Source organism: Echiichthys vipera (assembly GCF_963691815.1).
Source record: "Echiichthys vipera genome assembly, chromosome: 23".
Classification (NCBI taxonomy): domain Eukaryota; kingdom Metazoa; phylum Chordata; class Actinopteri; order Perciformes; family Trachinidae; genus Echiichthys; species Echiichthys vipera.
In genome coordinates, this window is record NC_139848.1 from 2,200,126 (window position 1) to 2,225,001 (window position 24,876).

Sequence of the window (24,876 nt, forward strand, 5' to 3'; positions counted from 1 at the left end):
TCCTCCTCTGACTGAGGTGACTCTTCGGTTCATGGATTCGCTGTTTTGCATAGCTCTTGAAAAGTTGACAATTTGGAAAAAGGTTGAATGGCATCATGATGTAGAACAAAACAAACCTCACATGCATGCACACGCTCTCCAACCGTGAAGCAAAGTTGCCGTCATCACACTGTAAACTTGTTCTGCTGCAGCCACAGCTGACAACTTGCTCAAAGACTCCCACTCTGCAGAAAGACAAAGGCTGTGAGTCTGAGTGTGGCAGGGCCGAGCCAGCCGCTGCCTCCGAACTAATGAACTCATTTACTAAGTCACTGCAGGCTGCAGGGGGATAACGCGTCCTCGGCTGTGACAGAGAGCCAGGCATCAATCTCTTTAATGGAATCCTGCAAGCGAGCATAAAACAGCCATAATGCCTCCCAGACTGAGCTGGGCCGACTGGGCCGAAAGAAATCCACACGACGGCTCGCCGACACCATTGTCCATTACTGCCTTTCCTTCTTTTTGAGGGCAAATAAGCTTCTGTTTGCATCCTTTACTTTTATTCTGGGGGAGACGATCATAACAGAGAGCCCTCCCTCCAGCACGCGGGGGCTTCAATTAAGTTTCCTTTCTAACATTGCAGAGGGAAGGTTGGGAAGCGTTAATGAAATGATTTTTCTTCTCTCTTTGAGGACGGGCTGTGGGTTAACGCTCAGCAAGTGATTTTGTCTTTGATCATGCAGCACAGCATCACCTTTTGATTTGAGTGTTTAATTGCCTGCCACACATTCCACACACACCAGTAATTACTCTTTTTGCAATTTATGTCTTGTTTTAGTGCAAAAAAAAGCTGGTTTACCATATAAATGAGAGAGCGAGAGAGAGATAACATCGGTATGTTTTCGGACAGATATACCAAAGTTCCTGACGAACCACACCATCTTTTACTCGTGGGAGGGGAACCCTGTGAATATCAGCTGTGATGTGATGTCCAACCCTCCTGCCACCATGCTGTGGAGGAGGGAGCGCTTCACCATCTCTGCGGAGGGGACTGCCAACACACGGGTTCACAGTGCAGACGGCAAGTCTGTGCTGGAGGTGGGTACATGTTCACAGCTGTGTTGGTCAGTTTAGTGGCAGTTAGAGAACACAAGGAAGTTCACACACCAATTACATATAGAGCAGCATTTGCAATGATTCATAGGCTAGTCATTCTATTTTCCCTCTGTTTTTGGTCTATAAACATCATTTTGGAGAGATATATGATATATATAGCAACATAGTCGAGCATTTAGCAGCTAAGGATTATTCTATTCTATTCTATATATATATATATAGAAGAAGAAGAATTACTTTATTTATCCCGCAACGGGGAAATTGAATTTTTTCACTCTTATTATTAATCATGTTACAAACACACAGGCCTGAAATACACACATGCACAGACAGGACCTATATACATGCAATTAAGGAGAGATGTTAGAGCGAGGGGGCTGCCAGTGACCGGCACCCCGAGCAGTTGGGGGTTCGGTGCCTTGCTCAACAGCACCTCAGCAGTGCCCAGGAGATGAACTGGCACCTCTCCAGCCACCAGTCCACGCTCCACACAGGGACTTGAACCAGCGACCCGACGGTTCCCAGCCAAGTCACCTATGGACTGAGCTACTGCTGCCTATATATATATATATATATATATATATATATATATATATATATATATATATATGTATATATAAAAATATATAATAATCCTTAGCTGCTAAATGCTCGACTATATTCAGCTAGTCACTAACTTTGTCTGTGTGACATTTGTTGCTGGGCAGGAAGTGTACAGTGAGTTTATCAGAGCTGTATAGGTTCGCTGGGATTTAATACGTTGTACGTATTAGGGCCTTTTTAGTTATAAAAAAAAAAAGGTGGGAAGGCAGGTAGTTTTGCAAGAAAACACTGAATTGTTTCATTTACAAGTAAGAAACTCGACTGTTCTCTGAGAGGAAGAGATGTGATTCTTTAACAAAAAATGAAACAACGTTTTTCTCGTACACTTTAATATCAGAGACTATCCAAGATTTCTTGCAAAATATGGTATGGGAGAATACTTCTTCGATAAACACACTCTTTAAAGGCCACACCAGTACAGTGAAAAGTACAGTGAAATAAGTGAAATAAGCTCCACGTTTTAAAAGGATACACGGAGTCACTGCTTTCTTCTCTGTTAAGAAAACTCCTACAATGGCCCTAATACACCACAATAAGTGAAGTAATGAGCTAAAAGATGTTAAAACTTATCTGTGGGTTTGTCATTACAAACAACACCGTCACAATACGCAAGCATTTGACCTACTGCTAATATGCAAATGTTGATATTGCAGCTCCATATGTGATTTATCACAAAGAAAAAAAAATCCATTCCCTTCTATTGTGCAGGGATGGAAGCACGTATCTCAGAGCTTTGGCTAGAGAGTATCAATAGAGATGTGAGAAATATATTTTCCCCCTTGTTCTAGGTGACTCCTATGTCCGACAGGGACTTTGGCCGCTACAACTGCACAGCCAGGAACAACATCGGAGTTCGATACCAGGAGTTCATTCTGGCCCAGGCAGGTGAGTGTGCAGAGCTGCCGCTGTTGTGTGGCCTCTCTTCTCCTGATTTAGTGAGTTCATTTCAAGTCTCAAATGTGTGGCGTCAGGGATCCAACACCTTCTGCATCACTGCTCTCACAGTAACCCCAACTGTTTAACCAAGTTGTAACCCTCTACCTCTCTACTGATGGTAATGGCTTTATTTGCAATTCTCAGGAAGATAAATAGTACTACAACTCCCAGCCTCCATTTAGCTGGCCTAATCTCAAATAGTGCCAGCTGATTTACCATACCCCTCACTATTTACTGAAGTACCCCCTAATTTACGGTAGCGCGAGGTAACACACAATAGTGGAGTCCAATTATCTTTAGTGCAGATTGAATTGCTCTGGCTTAGGAGGAAAGACGTGGGCAAAAAGCTGACCTAATATGAAGTCTCGCAGAAAACAATGTGTTTTGGAAGTTGTTCTGGCACTTACAGTCCTGCAGAGATGCACAGACACGGGGGAACACACATGCACATGGAAGCCCATAAGAAGGGCCCTGTTATGAGAAACCTTCAAGAAATAACGACTTTATGTTGCTAAATAATGACTTAATAATGAGACACTTTCTTGAAATAATGACCGACTTCAAAATAATAAGTTCTCTCAAAATAATGTCTTGGTATATTTAAGAGTTTATCGTTATTTTGACATACTTAGTCTTTATTTTGAGATGTTTTTAATATTTTATTCTAGATGAACATCACAGTGTTTGTCATTTGCAACACCTGTCCACACGAGGGTTTTGTTTTGAGAATTAAACCAGAAAGAAGAGAAGAAAGCACATCCAAAGATACATTTTTAAAACAGTATGTTTTTTTGTGATACTAGTTTGAGAAAGTGTTTTATTCATCACGAAGCTGAGTTTTCATTGGATTTGTTTCTTGTATTGGCATAAATGGGCTTCCAGACAAACACACACAGTTGGGACTCAGAGGAGAGATGATCTCCAATGGAAGCTGAAAGAACTCATTATTTCTTCTTTTCACACTGTTGTCAAAGTGAAGCCTTGAGTAAAAAGCACTAGAAATGTCCTGAAGTAAATTTTGTTCTGGTGCTGTCCCAGTGAGAAACACACTAAAAGAAGAGCGTGCACGTTGGTCTGCGACTGAAACAAGGACAAAATAAAGATGCAGATGTGTGTTAAATTGCTTTCAAGGCTTACAAATAGTATTGCAATAATGTATATATTTAGTTTAATCTTGGGGGTGACAGTGATGTAAGAGGTAGAGTGCACTGTGAGTGCTGTCTGCAGCATTGAAATACCTTCATCTTCAGGTAGAAAGTACATTTATTTTTATTATTGTGCATATGCACATTTTTTTCTCATGAAGCAGCAAAATATTATACTGCAGCTCCTGAATTGAAGCTTTGGCCCACGTCACTATTGTCCTCTTTTCAGATGTGCCATCAAATCCATACTCGGTGCGTCTCTCGGCTGTTTCCCAGCGCTTGGCCACTGTCACCTTCATGAAGCCCGACTCGCACGGCGGTGTGCCCATCAGCTACTACCTGGTCCAGTACAAGGAGGTCGGCTCACAGGAGTGGAGGGATGTCAAGTCCCACAGCATCCAGAGTGAGTGGGAATTAGATTCATTTGATAATCTTAACACTGAAGGCAAAGCTTTTCACACCCTTTCCTTTGTTAGATCAAGACATTGTAAGCCTTTATAAGAGACAAATGTTGCATTTATGAACGATTAACTATGCTTTTTGCAGACGCCACATTCAAAGCAAGTACGTTGCCTTGTTAGGGTTGATATATCCTTTATTATGCACTTACAGTATATAGTCTCATTGACACAATGTTAATAAGCCTCTTATAAGACCCTTTTAACTAGCATTCATTGCAAGAACCTTTCTGTAATATAAAGCGGCACCCAAGAGTTTGTTTTTACGACTATGTTGAATTGAGTGGAAACCAATGGCTGCCTAAGAAAGTAGGAAAAAACTCTGACCTGTCTTAAACCCGTCCTACATACATGTACATGATCACCAATGGGAAATAAGTCATCTTCACTTCTAAGGAATGAGAATCTTTAGAGTTTTGTCACATCGTTTGAAACTTCTACCTCTTAGACCAACCAGGTCACGCCTCGACGCGCCAGATTAACATCCCATCGGGCATTGAGCAGCATCTCTGTCTGTTCAGCCCACCGCACATCGAACGGCACCGATCACACATGAGCAGAGGCCGTATCACATCATCTGCCATGTGATCCTTCAAAGCCTCAGCCCAGAGATGTTGTTGGGTCTTGACGAACCTCAAACGCCTCGTGGGGAGAGTGCCAGAACTCGACTAAGCTGCAAGAGCGCACGCCTCCTCTCCTCATGCTTTACGACTCCAAATTGATTTCTGAGCCTGTTGGTGGAAAGTGCACCATCAGGTGAAGGATGGATGGCTGGAAAATGGAAGCCAGAGGACTAATGGTCGAGTGATAAGCAGGTCTGACAAACCTAAAGGGCTTATCACTAATATCCTTCATTTCGGAGTCAATTACAATATGTAGATGCGGTGAGGTGAATACTAAACAGAAGGCAGCACTTTAACGGTATAAAGAAGGGGAAAGGGAGGAAACGTCAGGAGCAGAACTGCATGAATAAAGTTGTGCATGTCCTGCGTGCTTAGTTTAGTTAAAACTGTGAGCCGGACTAATTACAAACCAGTAAGTGGCGTCACATAATCATAGAGACCACTTCAGATATACTCAGTAGAAGATCCCTTCACAATAAACTCTTCACTATAATGAGATGCCTGGACCCGTTTCATTTCAATGCTTTTGCCCAAATTGAAATGTCTGCTTATAGCCGAGAAAGTAACCGAGCACCGCTGCAAATTGCAGCATTTGTTTTCAGTTCCAGGATTTAAGAACTGCAAAAGGCACCTATTACCATTCAAGTATTTAATTTGTGCAGACTGACAAAAACAACAACTTTCACTCAAGCTCATTACACTGCAGACTCTCTGCGGTCTCTCTGAACAGTGAAGGTTATGTAAATATACTCTGGTGACTGTGGATTTTAAATAGGAGTCTGTAATGCGGGCTGGTAATAAGATTCCCTACCTTCTCCAATAACTGAGGTAAGTTACAGTAAGAATAAAAGAGACGACTGTTGCTATAGTTCTCCGTAGCATTGTGCACTATGGTGTGGCTAAACCCGCCATTAGAGATCAATGCCTAACCCTGGCCATCTAGCGAACCAAACTGTGGAAATCATTTCTCTACAGACAAGCAGTTTATACTTTTCCTCCCTGAAAACTCCCTCCTCACTCTGCTATCTACATGATGGTCTCCACGTATTTCCAGGTGATATGAACTCTTCTTTCTCTCTCTCTCTCTCTCTCTCTCTCTCTCTCCAGCGACAGTGGTGCTGACAGGACTGGAGCCCAACACCACCTACGAGGTTCGAGTTGCAGCTGTCAACGGAAAGGGTCAGGGAGAGTTCAGCCACACAGAGAACTTCCAGACTTTACCCATCCGTAAGTCTGTTTCCGACGCTGCCTCTGTTCCCCCCACACAAAGGGCACGCTTCCTTATTCGTTCTTCAAAATAAAAGCTTCTCCACTCTAAGATCCGACCCCCCAATAAAACTGTCATCCATCACTACAATGGCCTATAGAACTAGACTGGGGTTATCTTTAATTGGCACAACCCATCATGTCACAAATGAAAATTCCCTTGGATTAATATGAGAAGGATGTTTATGCTGTTATTACATACAATTAAATAAAGATGTGTGATAGAATTATTGCAAAATATATTCAGCATCTGAGTGAAATAGGTCCTATTTGCCATCTTTTGAAACTCCAGTGTGTATGTATTTGAAATAGTTACAACCTACTCATAATTCAGTGATGTGAATCCAGATTATTGGAGCTGGGAACAGATCCTGTCCAACGTGTGTCTTGATGTAAAACTGCTGCATCAAAAAATTATATACTGCATGGGTTTTATGATAAGCATTTTATTTATTCCGGCAATCTGGCACAGCAGGTTGTAGTAAATCTAGGCAAGGCCATAGAAAAGTATTCCCACCGTTAATATTATACAGCAGTGCAGCTGCTGAGAATGAATGTGAGAAAGAAGACCCAATTAGTGAAATACAGTGAATAATAAGAACCTCCAGTCAACATTAGTTATGGCCGGGCAGTGGGAGTTGCCTTGTAATATGAATTTAATTCAGCTTTAAACCCTCTCTCTCCTCGTACCGCATCCTTATCTCATATCTCACATTGCCACCTGCTCCCCTCCATGGGAATGCACACAGAAAAAAAACGCACACAAAGACTTATTGTTTCTCTGCTGAAGCCTCCTCTTCGCATCTCCCTCAGGAGAGCCCAGTCCACCAGCGGTCCACGGGCAGCGAGGAATGGGCAAGGCCTACAGGCTTGGGCTGGTCAAGCAGGACGATGGAGGGATGCCCATCGTGGAGTACATCGTCAAGTACAAGACTGTGAGTAATTTAGGGTGTTTCACAGTTAAACATGGCTTGTATTGTGAGAATCCGCTCCTGAACCCTAAAATCCACAAGCTGCTTTGAAAACAATGCTTTAAAATTCGCCAAATTTACACCATTTATCGTATCCAGAAACTGTAAAAACAGACATTATCATCGGATTTTCAACTGTCCTTGAATGCGTCATCTTTCTATGATTGACTCAGCTGAGACCAACAGTCACAGTTGGACTACAGGCTGTTCATACAGTGATGAGAGGTGCCAAAAATGTAGTTAAATAAGAATAGCATGTGGAGCTCCAATTCTTCTTTTATCGTTGGTTACACATGTGGGCACTGGAATAATGTTGTTCATATACATTCCTTCTTGTTTTTATGAAAGACATTTTTGAATGTGCTGTTTTCATGGAGTTGCTGGATTTATATATTGGAGTGAAAATGAACCCACAGTGGGTAAAAACACCCAAAAACTGAATTCAGAGGGTTAATCCAGTCTAAATATCGCCAAGATCAGTCTGAGTCGAGATGTTACTTCGTAGATTTCCATGAGAATATTGATATCAAAAAGATTGATAACCCGATTTTCCTATTTCCAAACATTAACCATTGACCAAACTTTTCCAACACACTGAATAAAGCAAAGCTCCTAAATGAACAAAAAGCCGTCCATCTCACTTAAAGGAGGTATTTTCTTTCACTTTGAAATGTGTAATTTTGCCACATAAGTTGCGACACTGGGAGTGCATTTTCCTCCTGGAGGAGTACACGACTCATCAGCGTGATAGGTTCCCTTCCATTGAGTTGGTGCGTTGGTGGTAAAATGAATAATGTTCTGCTCGAGAATCTCTACTTTATTCCCTATCCTTGTCACTTACAATTCATGTTTTAAAAGAGTACACACACAGGCTCTCAGAATTCACTCATCCATTTAGGCAGTTAATTTTTTTGTGTGTGTAAAATTGCAAAAAAGCAGCTTAAACTCGCAAGATAAGGCGAGCGACTGAGATGAGGCCAGGAAGCAGAGACGATGATGGCGCTGGTACAAGAACTCTCCACAGGACTAAGTGGATTTGTGCTTGTCCAAATCTCCTATCTCCCCTGTGCTAATGTGTCCAAGCAGGCATTTCTCTGTCTCATCGAGAAAGTGACAGCGATTTAAAAAATAATACTGAAAACACGCTGTGGGAAAGAGGGTCGGGAAGTCTCAGCCAGGCCGAGCAGGAAGCACGTGCGGAGAAAAAGAGATGCTTTACACTGCAGTCATCATCCACAATCATGGAGGGACACGCATTAAGGATGGAGACGGATTGAATAGTCTTGAGTCTCGAATACGCACACACACACACACAGACCCATCATACTCAGCTGACAATCCAGGCAAATGTTAAATACATTCACGCCCTGGACCTTGACACCCGCTTTTGCACACTTCTCTGTCCTCTAACACCGGCAGGAAAAAGGTGCCAAGGAGGCAAGAATGGTAAGCACACGGTACATTTGGCACATGTACAGCAGTTGGCCCGAGCTCTTCGGTTTTTCAATCCTTTTGTTTGCAATCTGTCTCACGACAAAAAGAGAGGAGGGAAGGAAAGGAAGAACGATGTAAGGAAGGAGAAAAAGCCACAAAGGAACAGCAAGGTAACAGAACTTGATGAAAAAGAGGATTTACCTTTTACCGATGCAAGTGAATGTGTGTGGGCGTTTTCACCACGGCAACTCAATTTCTGATTACAGTAACTCTCCAAATCCCCAGATTAAAAACACAAACGGTAAGCCGTTGTTTATAGCATAAAACAACACTTCCTCTGCTCTCCTTTGATGATGCTTGCAGACGAAAACGAAATCTAGAGCATTGATTAAACTTGAAATTTATCCAAGGGTATGAGGCATTTTACATGTCTTTTATATTTCTCCTGTATCCTCCTCTTCTCTGCCCCCTCAGGATAAAGAGGAGCAGTGGATGACCAAGCTAGTCCCGGGAGCAAATGACTTTGCGATGCTGCAGCCGCTGCAGTGGAACACAAGATATGAAGTGGAAATCACAGCGCGCAACGTCAAGGGCCTGTCTGAGCCCACCTTCTATCAGTTCTTCATGCCGCAGAAACCTGACATTACAGGTAAAAGCATGATAAAAGCAAACTTTGTGTTGTGAATTGCCTTACTAATATGTCCACTTTCCCCCATTCTTTGCCTACTTCTTGCTGGTATTTAATGCCTTTTGAAAGCCCCCAAGAGAACAGTTCCAAACTTGTTGTGTTAAGCGGTCTGTTATTCGTGCTTCTTGAAGGAGCGGCAGCATTGGCGATAACAAAAGACAGCGAGATGCACCAGTCGAGATAGAGCGTGCCTCAGAGCGCAGCAGGCCTCATTGCTGCGTTGCTTTCTGGAGAAATGGGGCTGCTGCCCACGGAGAGATCGGTGCCTGTTCTTCTCCTGTAATGAATTTCTCCCTGCACGATTATTGAACGATGTTTTAAATCTGAGAAACCAGAGAGAGGCACAGTTTTCTAACGTTGTGCACTGGAAAGCTGCTAAAACGTCAATGAAGCTGCACTTCAAAACCTCTGTTTGACATTGACTCACCTGTATTTGGCAAGTTATTCACAGCGTTATGAAAAAGTGAACAAACCTAGCACCAAATGAGCCTGTTTGCTGTCAAAAAGCACAAAAAGTGGACATCTAATTGGACAGAAGTCAAGCTTTAATGGGGTCAAGCTCCCAAAACAATGCACTTTTCATTTCTCATACAGCAACTCAAAAGTCTATTCATCAGCATTATTTTCTTTCAAACATTAGAGGGCTTCCCCTTGAGCCACAGAGGACATGATACAGTTCCATTAGCACTTTTTTACAGGCTGAGTGATGGATGGATTATTAAAAGGGCTTATGGGACACAGGCCCAGGAGCCCAGGGGATCAGGGGGTACTTGGACCGCAGCCTCAGTTTGAAGTTATTAGTCTTGTTGGAAAGTCAATCAAAAGACTAGAAGCAGAAACCAAACGACCACAAATACGAAAGGCAAAGGACTAAAAGACTATGAAGAAAGCCTGAAATGATAATACATTTACACATTTTTGCCTTACAACATTCAAGTGTTGTTGTTTTTTCTTTAATTTCTGAAAATGAATAAAAAAGGACAAACTAGAATAGCAGGAATGGAAAAGTGATGAGTGATGAATAACCGTTATAAACATTCTCAGGCTTAAAATCAGCTGTTCCTTTAGAAATACCAGTTTTAGTGTTGCATGGTTACACAAAGAATTCTCAGGGATGAAGTTGTGGATAAGCACAAGTTAGGAGAAGGATATAAAATTATTTTTAAGGCTTTAACTATCCCTCTGAGGACCGTTCAGAGTAGGATTTCGGTCAGTGGATGGATCTGTGGATGGACTTGAAGGGTGCAGTCCATCGCCGCTCACCACAGAATTTGACTGAACTCCAACAGTTCTGAAATATTTCCCAATCAAGATGCACAAAGCTGGTAGAGACATATCCAAACAGACTGATGGTGCCTCCACAAAGTATTACATCTGTGGACTACCTACTATTCTAGTACTTGACCACTCAACCAATGTGGCAAAACGTGTAAAACCAGCTGGAAAAACATATGTTATGTAAAACCAAAAAAGTGACTATTTCAAAAGGGTATCACGACTTTCTATACTGTACGTTGTAATTTCAGGGCGCACTCACACTGTCCTTCAGCACCGCACCCTGTGCTTTAGGGTACTTGTCCCCCTCTCCCTCTCCCCCCGCTGGGCAGGCCCGTTTGTGCTCACACTACCTGGGCCTCAGTGAATGCTTCTTGCTGCCTATACGTCATCACGCCGTAACACGTCACACGCATTGATGACGTCATCGCAATGCGTCGCTTTGTTTACAAATCTTTCCATACACCTCGGAGTTTTTGTGCGTCTTGTCGACTGTTTTTGAATCTTTTCATCGACCAAAAAACCTGTTTTTGCCCGGTGCGGAAGGACAGTGTGAGTGCGCCTTAAGGATCAGACTATCTAGTTTTTAGTTCTGTTTGAATGTGACTAGTTTCTTTTCAGTTCAATTCAATTATCAATAAAGTATCTGTTGGTGGGACAGGACAAGAAGCTCCAGACCCATTTTTGGATGTTTTATAGACTTAAAACCCGTCAATTCATTGACAAACAATCCATGCACTTTTACCACAAACACTTGGAAATGGTCCAAGACAGTCTGAGTGTAGATGTCCACACTTGCTTCAAAGAAACCCAACAGACCACAAGTATAAACCTCCTCAGGCTGTGGTTTTCTTCTCTTAAATATCATTCTCTTCTTTCTTCTTTACATTATGCTCCTCCTGTGGTGCTGCTTTACAATTCTGCACCACAATGCGGCGCATACAGAATGCTTCTGCATGGTTAGTCGAGCTTATTTTCTCATTTGAAAGAGCAACAATCGTATAAGCCTGTACACAAACACGGACATCTCTTTCCGCTCTGGCTGAGTGTCGTCCTTATGCTGAGGTTTTCTCACTGCTTCTTGTACTCTTTCTTTTGCTCGTGATTAATGTTCCAGGGGATAAAAAAGCCTAGATGTGCAGGAGTCTTCTCATTTCCAAGTCCTCCAGGCCATTTGAGCTAGCATGCATACACGGTGTGCAGGATAAGCAAACAGGAGGCTTTGAATTAGCAGGCAACAGCACATGGTTAAATACATACATGTGCACTTCCCCTGTAGCCTTGCATGAAAAACAAACAAAAGAGAACAAAAAGAAAGGCTGTTTTAGGGCTCCTCTTCAACCCCGTTACCACGTGCATTTGTGCTGTTTTGGATCGAGCAAGCGTTTGCCTCTGTCATTACTGCACTGGTTAAATGGCCTGTGAGAGAGTGTGCTGCTTTTCAAATAGAAAACAAGAGCAGGGAAACGGCAAGCTTCAGGCGGGTCACTTCGATTGGCTGTCCTCCCTTGTTAGGGGACAGCAGTGCATGGTGGGAAAGAGCCAGGAGAGAGAGCGTTTTTCTCTTTATGTCTCTGTTTTGGGAAGAGTAACACCGCCCAGCCTTCCGGTATGGGGACATTAAAGGAGTGTACAGTAGACCAGTGATTCCCAACCAGGGGTACTTGTACTTCTGCAGCAGCCCTGGACTATATGGAAAGATTGTAGAGTAGCTCCATTAGTTAAAAAATGTTTAAGTATAAGTTATGATTTGATTAAAAGAATACATCCACATAACATTGTGTCAGCTGTTTCACCTGAACAGTACATGTTATGTAAAAATGTGTGAAAGTATTTATCAAGCAAGCACAGAAGTTTTGAACAGGTACTGACAATATAATGTAAGTGGTCGGAATAAATAGCTTAAAATAATGTAAATTTATAAATTAAAAAAAAGATGCATTCGTTAGATAAAAGTAATGATAATTGACATGAAGTAATCTCAAAGTAATGGATAAATGGGTGAATAATTCAGTTTCAGTCCAGCAACAGTAGTCGTAGGGGCGGCTGTGGCTCAGGTGCTCGAGCAGGGCGGCTCTACCACCATAGGGTAGAGTCGGGTTGTTGTGTCCTTGGGAAAGACACTTTACCTCACCTTACCTCGTGTGAATGTGTACGATTCAAGCCACCACCTGAGCGACTTCCTGGTTGATCCAATAAGGAAGTGTCAAGAACTGCAGTTCTCCGAGTGTCCACTAGGAGCAGGTTTCGTAATAGAGCAGTTTCTCATTGACCCCCATGTTAAACAGGCCGTTTTCACCGCATCATTAAACCTGTTTAAGACCTGGGGAAAAAAAACATTCTAGTCTGTATGTTTAGGTCATATCTCCATGACACTGAGGGGGGTGAATTTTTTTGTACCAGACTAGTTTTTATTTAATTGTATTGGATTTTTATTGAATAATTAGGGGCTTGGCCTCTTGAGTGACAGCTAACCTCTGTCCCTCACTTGTCCTCGGAGTTAAACGTCAGCCAGATGGACGCATCTCCCTCCCCCCAACGTCACATACATGCTCTTTTTTGGTAAGTGGAAATGAGACGAAGTTAAAATCAGACAAGATGGCGACTTCCATAGGTGAGGATGATTGGATCACGATGAGAGAGCGGACCCCGATGGGTATGCTACGTCCATTTTTTATACAGTCTATGCTCTGACTGCTGTATGTTTGAGGTGGCAGTCGGAGGGGCCGTAAGAGGTGAATGGCAGCCGCGTTTCCGTCAGCCAGCCCCAGGGCCGCTGCGGCTAGTGTCGTAGTTTACCACCAGCGGTGTGACAGTGTGTGAATGAATGTAAAGAGCTTTAAGTGCCTTGAAAAGAGTCCAATCCATAATTATAGTATGATGGTTGCTGAACAAAGCTGACATATTGACAGTTCAGTTGTATGAAAAACAGTAATATCCACTTTTATATAATGAATAATGTTATATATTAAACATACTCACACAGGACTCTGCAATTACTCCTTTTCCAAACTAGCGACCAAATCTTACACACATTTACGCGGTCATAATGTCCGTTTATGTTTACAGCATATTTATGGGGCAAAAAAACGTGAATCAAGTCAAATCATTTCAGCCCAAAGAAGGTCCGTTCCTATGTCTAATCATTGAGAGTCGTGCAGGTCAAACAGAAAAATGACTTTCTGCTCCATTGAATCAAATTGGATATTGGGGAAGTCTGGTCAACTCAATCAACAATATTAGATGTGAAATATCTTCCAATCCCACTCGTGGACTGTCTTTCCAATTCACCGCCTTTTTTCCCTCTTCTCTCTCATATTAACACACACGCTCACTCGATAAAAGAAACGTTTCCTTGGGTTTTTTATTCTCTGTCCCTGAGAATATGTTCACATTGTATAGGTGTCTTCTGTCTCTCACCAAGCAATCTCTCTCTTCAATTCTCTCTCTATGTATTATGCATTTGCAGGTTATTGAATTGGCTTTTTTCTTATATCCGCCTTCTTCCGTCCTATTTGAGTTTGTAACAGGCTGCATAACCTCCCTCCACTCCTGCTCACAGAGAATCCTTTAAGAAAAATGCCATTGATTGCAATGCTGTCCTTCGCTCCTTTTCAATTTACTCTTCTTCCCTTTAAGACTTTTTTTTTTAAATCAGCAGCTGGATGAACGGTTCTTGAGATATGTGAAGGACAGTCACACAGTATATGACGGACACTTCCTTTCATAGTTAGATGATGCTCTTTCAGCGCCACCTAGTGGCCAAAAAGCACCAAATTTGCCGTGGCCACTCAGACATCATGTCTACACCGAGCCAGCACCTCAGCGACTTCCTGGTTGATCCAATCAGGACGTGCCAACACCTGCAGTTCTCCGAGTGTCCACTAGGGTCATGTTTCATTGACCCCCATGTTAAACAGACCGTTTTCACAGCATCATTAAACCTGTTTAAGACCTGGTACAAAAAAAACATTCTAGTCCGTATGTTTAGCTCATATCTCCATGACAACACTGAGGGGGGTGAATGTTTTTGTTCCAGGCTAGTTTTTATTTTATTGGAGGTTAAAGTTTATGAATAATTAGGGGCGTGGCCTCTTGAGTGACAGCTAGCCTCTGGCCCTCACTTCTCCTCGGAGGGTAAACGTCAGCCAGATGGACGCATCTCCCTCCCCTCAACGTCACATACATGCCCTTATTTGGCGAGAGGAAAAGTCTGACAAGATGGCGACTCCCGTAGTCCAATATGATTGGATCAAGTTGAGAGAACGGACCTCGACAGAGATGCTATGTCCATGGTCTAAAAAAAAAAAAGAAAGAAAAAAGCACAAAGCATTGATAGATTCATTTATAGATTTTGTTTCTTTCTCACAGTTCAAAAGATACGTTTGTTGTTATAGCGCCACCATCTGCACCATTGCCTTTTCTGATTTTTGACAACAACAAAAAGTCCAGAGTTCCTTTTTTAAAAGCATTTGATTAATATTTCAACAGAATCAAACCTGAACCTGGCTTTATCCAGTGTTCACATTTCTCTTTTGGAAATGTATGCAAATTATTTAATAAGACGTCTCATTTGCATATTTAAGCATACACTCTCAGAAAACTAATTAATACGTGAAGTTTCTTGATGATATCAATTAAATTGAATTAGTTAAATTTGATTAAATTTTTACCCTTTTCACCTGCAGTGAACCAGAGTACTTCTTCCAATACCTACATTCTCCATGAGAGCAGAAGTAACAGTGAGGCCACATACAGTGTGGTGTTTCTTGTGTTTAGCTCCGCTGTGGCTGTATTTTTCTTGGCGCTCTCCTTCTCCTTCCAGGCAGGCGCCGTATAAAGCCTTGGTATAAACAGGAGTCATAGATTTTGTTGCAGTAATCTCATCAAAGCACTTCATCTGAAACGGCCTCTCTCCTTCCCTGTGAGCTCAAGTGCAACTTTTCCTGGAAGTGTTGCCAGCAGATCAAAATGGGAATTGCAAACTTCTACATTACATTAATCAATTCCATCTTCTTCTTTTTTTAAGAATGAAGTCATTATTTTTAAAGCATTGTAATGAAAAATATGCTTGACAATCACCTCTGTTGTCCAATCCTTTACTGGCTCTACTCTGCTACCTGACGTCAAAACCTTTGGATTTTATGATGATACTGAATATATTTCATGGGTTTTCCAGTAGCTACTGCTGAATAAATTACCTGCGACCGTAGGGAGTCAGTCATCTAATATCCACAGCACTTTTTAAGGGAACAAATACAATAAATAATGTCTACGGTAAACAGTCTTTGAAGGCTTATCCAGGATGAAAAAGCGCCCCTTTGTTGAGTATAATCAGTTGAAGTATCACTGATGCTTGGAAACTAGGGAACAAAGAGGCATCTGCTGCCCAAGTGAAACTGGAAGTATTGTAAAACTAAAGCTGAAAATATGGATTGAAGATGACAACACAGACCTACATCTGTCTGATTTGATTTATGTAATCATTTACGTGTCGTCAATGATTACGTGTCATATAACTTACAGGAGTAAAGGCTACACTCCTTAACGTTGCGATACAAGATGTTTGTTGATGTTTACATGTTTGTTCACTCATTTATTCATTGAACAAAGGAGCGTGCTTCCGAGAGAGTGTACAGTATTTAACACCAGACAGTATCATCCCTGGCTATGTAAATATTTAATCATAAGCATGACAAGCAGGGAGATGACTTCCTGCTGAGCTGTGAGGAGAGCAGAGACGGTGACACACTTCTGAATCTGTCAACTAACGGTTTCTTTTTTAATACACAGTCCTGAGCTGCAGGCAGTGGAAAGTTGTTAAGGCATCGTACCTTTATATACCAGAAACCAGAGCAGCGTTAAAGGTCCCATATGATGCTCATTCTCACGTACATACATTTTTTAACGTGAGAAAAAAGGCAAGATACTTTTTCTCTTGATGCTAAAACATTTATTCTTTCAAATATTATTTTTTTGTTAAATCTTAATTAACTTGAGTTATGAGTTGTACAAACTTTTCAATATTGTTGAAATTCTGCCAGAAACCAACCAACCATGCATTTTTTTTAAAAAACGTTCTAACTTTCTATTGTCCGGTGTCATCATGGGAAAATACTAGATCCTTTTCCTCTCCAGTAATAATAAAAAACAAATTTTAAGGATAACAGTTATTACTTTGGGTCTTTTTACGATGAAGTAGTTTTTTCATGCTTGGTAAACAAAATAAAAGTATGTATAAAAATGAATCCAGGTTCAGTTTCCATCCTGATTTCACGGTTAATATCATAATTAATCTCCCAACTAACGGACTTTGATGTGGGTGGATTACTACTGGTTTCTGCACAGAAAGTAGTTTAAAAAAAGACGTGTTTGTATGCCCACTGAGGGCGCACTCACACTGTCCGTCCGTACCGTGCCCCAGGCTTTAGGGTACTTGTTCCCCCCTCCCTCTCCCTCTGCTGGCCAGGCCCGTTTGTACTCACACTGCCTGGGCAGTTGCTGCCTATACGTCATCACGCCGTAACACGTCACACGCATTGATGACGTTATCGCGATGCGTGGCTTTGTTTACAAATCTTTCCACAGACCTCAGAGTTTTTTTGCGTCTTGTCGACTGTTTTTGAATCTTTTCATCGACCAAATCTGCAGTAAACACTCCACCTCCGCATCACACCAATGTGAACCTTTCGCAGCCATTGTTTTAAATGTCCGCGCATGGTCCCTCCTTCTTTTTTCTATGTCCCAACAGGGGCACATAAAATGACGTGAGACCCGCCGTAGGCCTCGTGCTCGTACACGTGTGCACGCCACTCATGCTCACACATGTGCAAACGTGCTTTACAAAAGCCCACCTCTCCCAAACGGTCCGTGGACGGCAAACAGCAGGCCGCTCCTAGGCACGGTACGGTTGCACTCACACTGGTCAAACGAACTAGGCTTTAGCCGTGGAACCTGTTTGGGCACGGTACTCACACTGCCTGAATAATAAAACATTATAATCAAAATCAAAATATCACTACATTTATTAATAAAAAAAAACAATTGTTTAATGTTTTCAGACTCTTCCTTTCATAACATGATGAAGAGGTGAGGAGGAGAACAGTTTCTTACTGATTTTGGCAATTTTGGAGGCTTTTTAGCAGCACTGCAGCCTGTTTTTATTTATTACCCTTTGATGCATGAAACTAAACTTTTTGGTTAAGTGCAGTTTGTGTGACTTTAAACTTGGATTACAACATCAAGGTAGAGCCCCTTTCATTCCTTCTGACATATCTCAGAAAGCACCAATTGCAGGAAATTGGACCACATATTTTTGAAGTCTTTCTGGGGTTGATTGTTAAGGATGTGCATGTTCATCGAAGTTAAGATTTTAATTTCCTGTGTTTTCACTCATTTTTTATTTCCTCTTTGCTGACTCTTAAGTGCACTTGAGTCGGGCTGCCTCCTTGGACACGAGGCTGGGCTCCTCCCTCTCCTTTAAACCAGGCAGCATGTAATGATTACATTTAACTCTCTGAGGGCCTCCTCAGACAAACTTTCCCTTCAACACTCCAAAGTCGGCACTTTCGGACGAATCCTTCACTCGCATCCGCAAATGATTATGTTTACCCCCCCCGCAGATTAGCGTCTGCTACCTTCCCAATCAATGAAGCCCGTTGGGTTGTCATTAATCGAGTCTCTCAGATCTAATGCAAGGACAGTCAATCACTGCTCACGCCTAATGAGTTTGTATTGTCATAGTGAGACGTGTGTGAATGGCTTCAGGTGCCACACGAGCAGTTGTATCTCGAGCAATTGAGTGAAACTTCTAATGGGGCTATATATCAACAGGTAATCAGAAGAAGTCAGTAAAATGGTTAATAGAGCAGAGAAATAAGAATTGATGGAGTCGGAGAGTGTGTGTAAACTCAAGTCACACAGAAGAAATTAGTTATTTCCAAGTAGAAAACACAGCGGTGATAAGCGAGAGTAGACGCCTTTATGTCAACCAAAGTAGTTACGATATAAGAAAAATAGGTGCTTGTTACTTTGAGTTGTTTACTCCACATTGAGTTGCACGTTTTTTGAGAAACAATCGTCTTAAACCACCTTGTTGGCCACAAGATACTATTGAATCTTTAATCAGTGCTTCACGACAAGACAGTCAGGCTCTCGACTCACAATGGTTCCTTTTAAAGAACCAGCGGGCTGCATCAAACAATCCCCTCAGGCTCAGTTCTTTATTGACACTATTAGGACTTATACTGATATAATAAACAGAGAAAGAGTAGCCAAGGCTGCACTGAAATAATGGCATATTATGTTAATTTCAAGTTCTATTAGCATTTTATTCAATTAAGGGCGCATTCACACTGTCCCTCCGCACAGGGCCAAAACCGGTTTTTCGGGTCAAGCCTAGTGCGTTTGACCAGTGTGAGTGCACCCGCTCCTCGCATAACTGCGGCCAGCCTGCCGTCCACGGGCCGTCTGAGAGAGGTGGGCTTTTGTAGAGCGCGTTTGCACATGTACGAGCACCAGCGTGCCCATGTGTACAAGCACGAGCATGACGCCTACAGCGGTTCTGACGTCATTTATGAGCGCCTGTTCGGACATAGAAAATAGAACGAACTGATGACGTATGGACAGCAAGAAGCATTTGCGCGAGGCCCAGGCAGTGTGAGTACAAACGGGCCTGGGGCGCGGGGGGAGAGGGAGGGGGGACAAGTACCCTAAAGCCTGGGGCACGGTGCGGAAGGACAGTGTGAGTGCGCCCTTAAATTGACCAGATACACTCTCTACAAAGACCACATCTGTAGTGCATTATGAGGACATCCATTGTGAATTATTGCATCAATATCAACGTATGATAACTAATGATACTGCATGGACTATAATAGAACATGGAGTCATACCAATACTGCTTGCGGATATGAATTAAGAATGAAACCCACCTTTGAATATATCAATTCTTTTTACGCTTAACAACAAAGGAAATTCCTTCTCCTGACCAGGACCATTGTTAAATGTGCAGCTTCACGCATGTAGACGATCTTCTCTTATCAGTTATCTTGTTTTACGCTCATCTTATTGTGTTTTTCCCTAACAGCAGTTTGAAGGCACCTTGGCTGCTAACTTGAAAACAATTTGACTCGGGGCCACTCACTTGTTTGGCTGTGTTTCATCCGTGTTTATTAAATTAAGTTAAGTTAAGCCGCTTGTCATGCCTTAAGTCCTGCAGACATCCGAGCCGCTTCATGAAGGAAGGCTTTTTTTGGCACACAGAATAATGTAGGGAAAAAGGAACTTCACACACCAAAACCAAAGGCAGTCATGGCAATATTTCTTTTAACACTCTCATTATTATTATTATACCTGCTTATTGTTTCTGTGTGGAGTTTGCATGTTCTCCCCGTGTCAGCGTGGGTTTTCTCCGGGTTCTCCGGTTTCCTCCCACAGTCCAAAGACGTGCAGGTGTTCGGTTCATTGATGACTCTAAATCACCCGTAGGTGTGAATGGTTGTCCGTCTCTGTTTGTCTCTATGTGTCCTGTGATAGACTGGCGTCCTGTCCAGGGTGTACCTGGCCTCACGCCCGATGTCAGCTGGGATCGGCTCCAGCCCCCCGCGACTATATATATTTATTAAAAGAGGTCGGTCGACGGTCCATGTGTGTAATGCATTGTCTAGACCATGGATGCCCAATCCTGGTCCTGGAGGGCCACTGTCCTGCATGTTTTAGGTTTCTCCCTGATCAACTGAACAACTTTCAAACCTGTGACGAGCTTCAGCTGCTTGATAACGAGCACATCGTTAGAATCAGGTGTGTTTGAGCAGAGAGAAAGCTAAAACATGCAGGACAGTGGCTCTCCAGGACCAGGATTGGGCACCCCTGGTCTAGACTGATAACAATAGTTACCAATAAACAATAGGTACACACTATTCACTAAGGTTATGTATTTCAGTATAACTCTGTTCCTTTTACAAAAAAGTGTTTTCCAAACTTGGGAGGTGTTGGTGTGAGAGAATTGCTAACAAGCGTGTAATGTATCAATCCGACCCCGAACTGTCAGGCTGCAGCTCAGCACTTATCGGATGAAAGTCTGATATGTATGGATTTCACTCTTTCAGGCTTGAGAGTTTCTCGCTGGCATCCCTGAAAAAAAAAAATGACACTTCAATGAAACATTTTTCTGGACACTCCTAAATACTTGGAATAAAAAAGATATCTAGCAGTTTTCAGTTCATCACAGGAAGAAGTACACTGTACGTTTAAGTCGCTGATTTAGTATATGATACAAGAATATGCTCCATTATTTGCAGGGTTGTAAACGTATAAAACAGAGAAGGGCTTTCTGTGAAGGAAAACTGTAAACACCGATATGAAAGCTTAAGGGCACGGCAGTCTGTTGACGAAAACGAGGAAAGTGTGGCTTAAAGATTGGATTAGTATTCTCTTTGTTTCCTGGAATATGTGAAGGCTTGGGGGCAGCTGCAGAGGTGCTGTTTGCTGCCTCTGAATCTGTGGCTTCACCAGACAAATTAACTCTGATAAACTTTCACAAGGTGAGATATAGAACAGGAGCCGGTGGCGGTGAGAAAAAATTGATCCAGCCTACAAGTTTCAAATCCCCCGTCCCCGGATTTAGGAAAACGCAAAGTGTTTTTAATTAGAGCTCCTTCTACCGCAAGGTTCTCCCACTCTCTGGCTTTCTGTTCGTCTCTGTGCCTTGACTCGCTGCCAGTCTGCGTTGTCTGCAGTCTCAGCTCTAAGTCGAGAACAAAGTCACCGACATGAGAGCGGTCTGGGTTGTGACACGCGGTGACAACTTGTGGAGCGTGAGTCTTTGAAACTGTGTTGTTTTGGCTCACGACACCAGCGCACTGAATTTGAAATGAAACTGTTGCTGTGAGATTTAATTTGTTTTCAGTCATACTGGGGAAGCCCGGCCTTACTCTGGTATTGTTCTGTCGAGTCAAATGTGCTGGATTAGAAAGCCAAAATGATACCTAAATACTTCCCAAATACTAGTTGCCTGATGTTCATGTTGTTAGACTATCATCTTAAAGGGGCGTGCCACTGACTTTATGAATATCAGCCTGAAAAAAACACTGCTTTAACACACAGCCTTCATGTATAAACTGGGGGAAAGACATGCCAAGGCAGAAATGCACACAGCCTGTATTCATAAATTGTCTTTAAACAAGCTCTAACTACTTCTGTACTTTTGTGTAGTGACAACGTTACTATATATAGGTAGAAAGTGCCTCTACAGTGGCGTTTATTATTATTCCCCAGCTGTAATGGCGATGCACAGATGCGGAAAACGCAGATGCGGAAGACCTGGAAACACTGATACTGCGATTTTAAAATAGTTTACACTGATTTAAAACAATGTGTTTTCAAGGATTCACTTGGATGGATACTCAGAATCAGATAACAAACCCCTCCCTGTTTGCTGAGGGCCCAATCATACTGTGTGTGTGTGTGTGTGTGTGTGTGTGTGTGTGTGTGTGTGTGTGTGTGTGTGTGTGTGTGTGTGTGTGTGTGTGTGTGTGTGTGTGTGTGTGTGTGTGTGTGTGTGTGTGTGTGTGTGTGTGTGTGCGCGTGTGCGTGTGTGTGTGTGTAAAAGCTGCCTGGTAAAATGTACTCTCACCTCACTATTTTACCACACACACAGTAGGGTCTTTTCTAAACTAGCAGGCTTCACCACCCGACCATCTGTGGGTGCTTACACCTTCATATTAATGTGTGCTCCTCCTTTTACCTCGCAGGCTGCACCCATACAGTATGAGTGCTTTCTTAAGTAGGAAAGTTCATTCACTCGCACTCCTTCATCGCTGATTACTCCTGGCAAGGTCTGACCTCCAGCTGTCAACATTGATCCCGCAGTCGATGTTCAGTTTGCTCAACCCCAGGATCACTTAAGGGCACAACTCTATTCAACTGTGCCCGCTGGGAGCCTCTCTTTGCTGCGCTGCCTTCGTTTTCTCGTTACTTTCAATTGAAAGCAGGTCCCGCTGCTTGTTCCCGACTGAGCCGAGAGTTCAATGTGTTTTGGAGCGCTGTCCGCTCTGAGAGAAAGTTATTTCAACTTTCAGCTGCGAAGACTTGCTTTGCTTCCCACATGAATCTGTTTAGTGCTGCTGGCTACAGAATAAGAGGCGCCCAGTGGACATAAAGCCGAAGCATCAGTATGGTAATGCCGATGCTTGCTACACTGAGCTGCAGCGTGGTACAATATAGCTGAAAAAGAACACACACAGACTTCTGCACCTGTGGAACCAGAAGGCAGATGCGCGGCTTGAGGGCAAATACAGGAGAAAAAAAGTTTTTGCTGCTGTATTTTCAGGTCTGGAAAATGCTCATAGATCGGTTTTATCAAAAAGATTAAAGTTCTTAAACAGATAGGAAGCTGCAAAGCCTCGGATATTGCGAATAAATCACCAAGAAAAGCCTTTCCCATCTGTTTCTAAGCACCGTAGATCTCCTGACTCATTTTTGTAAGTCTTTGAAACTTTTATTATATTGACTACATATAGAAAAATCTTTAAATTGATTTGTTTTGGGGGAGAGTCGGTGGATCCACGCTTATAATAAACGAGATTCTCCACTGAGGATTCCAGGCGTGGAGGCCAGGCATTGTGGATTAAGACTTATCTGCGTGTTGGAAAATATCCAACTGGCTTCAGAGGAATTCATTGACCTTTGTGGTTTTGAAAGTAACCACATTTAAAAGTTTTTTGGGCATGAGTGTGCTCTTGTTTGGGGTAATTCTCGTCCAACACATGCATTTTCCATCAGGTTTGTCTCAGCAGGAATCAGACCTGTGGACACGTCCTTGAGCAAAACCATGAATATCCAGTGCTCTACACCTGACTCTGACCTCTGGCTGTATAAAAAAAAACAAATTGCTAACAGTGTTTTACCCGTGTGTGTGTGTGTGTGTGTTTGTATGTCTGCGTGTGTGTTTCACTGCCTTAGCAGAATCCCTGTTCAGCGGCCTGGGGCTGGGGACGGTGGTGGGCCTGGGCCTGGGAGCGCTGCTGCTGCTCCTCGTTCTGGTGGACATCAGTTGCTTCTTCCTGCGTCACTGCGGCCTGCTCATGTGCATCACGCGCACGCTGTGCAGCAAGAAAACAGCCACCAGCGGCAAGGGCAAAGAAATGGAGGAGGGCAAGGCTGCCTACCTGTGAGTTTTTGTTTCTTTCAGTCTATTTCTCTATTTCAGGAACTTTAACTCTTTAACTTCAGTTTCTTCGGTAACAGTTGGGGTGTATCACTGTTTGTCAGTCACAAGGTCATTCATGCTTGCAGAGGGAGCATCTGCTGTGGGTGTATCTGGATGCTTTTGGGTTATGTTACTGTTTTTGCTGTATAATTTTGTGCAACTAGTCACTGAAAGGCCAAATATATACAAAGACAGCAAGACTACGTATATAACCAGTCTTAGACAGAGAAAATTACCTTCATATTTCTCCAATTTTGAGAATGAATTCTAAAATATGTTTTCAATTTGTCAAGAATTTCCATCTTTTTATCTATTAATTTGCACAGCGTCCATGTAGCGATATTTTCTGTGAATGAGAAAGAGGGAGACTTATTTTTACCGTTTACCGTAGGTACACCTACAACAGCCGCCCAACCACCTTTTCAACCACAGTATGTCTTTGATTCTGTCTTATTCACTAACATCAGTGCGTCTCATACATGTGTGTGCAGTGAGTTCACCTTTTTGGAGTATCTCGTTTGCATGCGTCGTCTGTGCGTTCATGACGTGCATGTTTGGAATCCAAACTCTATGTGCTATCATGTTTCATGTTTGTAGCTCTGTATTTACGTCAGTTATGCATGCACATAGTCTTTAAGAGAGCCCAGAAATGTGTCATATCAGTGCATGCAAACACAGACACATTTTTTGTCCTCTCATCAGACAGCGTGCCTTTTAAAAGCCCCATGAATTATATAGTGCAATTGATTGTCAGATTTAATCCCAGTGTTATGTTATGCAAGGTGCTAGACCATCCAAGGTTTTGCGAGATGGCGCCCACAGAGTCGGTTCTTGTGTTAAAACTGTCAGTGTGCCAGCCCAGGGTCTGGTATGCAGGGGGGGCACAGAGAGGGGGGGGGCTTTTGCTGAGTCACTAAGCTCACAGTGCTGGAGGGCTGAGTGACTGCCTGCCTGCATAGACAGCATGCAGAATGTTCCTCAGCTTTATGTTCGAGCTGGCACTACAGCAGCAACTCATACAGGCATTTACAGGCTGTGTGCAGCTGTATGTTGCCACTACAACTCCTACGAGAGGTACGAGATGACACTTAACGTAATATAAAGCTCACACACTCCTACTTAGTTTCTAATTCAATAGTGCGATTCTGAAGACGATGAGCAGCAATAGGTTG

The 24,876-nt window shown here is 42.7% G+C and overlaps 1 protein-coding gene across 1 annotated transcript in view; it reads left to right on the plus strand.

The window, feature by feature from the left end:
- ncam2 (neural cell adhesion molecule 2) overlaps positions 1-24,876 on the plus strand; it is a gene marked incomplete at its 3' end in the record, with an annotated part of 258,585 nt that overhangs the window by 225,605 nt on the left and 8,104 nt on the right. The window contains exons 10-16 of the mRNA XM_083938175.1: positions 890-1,077; positions 2,487-2,583; positions 4,009-4,182; positions 5,968-6,087; positions 6,940-7,061; positions 9,006-9,180; positions 23,461-23,665. Coding sequence (XP_083794301.1) covers positions 890-1,077; positions 2,487-2,583; positions 4,009-4,182; positions 5,968-6,087; positions 6,940-7,061; positions 9,006-9,180; positions 23,461-23,665 — 1,081 coding nt within the window. The remainder of the gene's footprint in view (positions 1-889; positions 1,078-2,486; positions 2,584-4,008; positions 4,183-5,967; positions 6,088-6,939; positions 7,062-9,005; positions 9,181-23,460; positions 23,666-24,876) is intronic.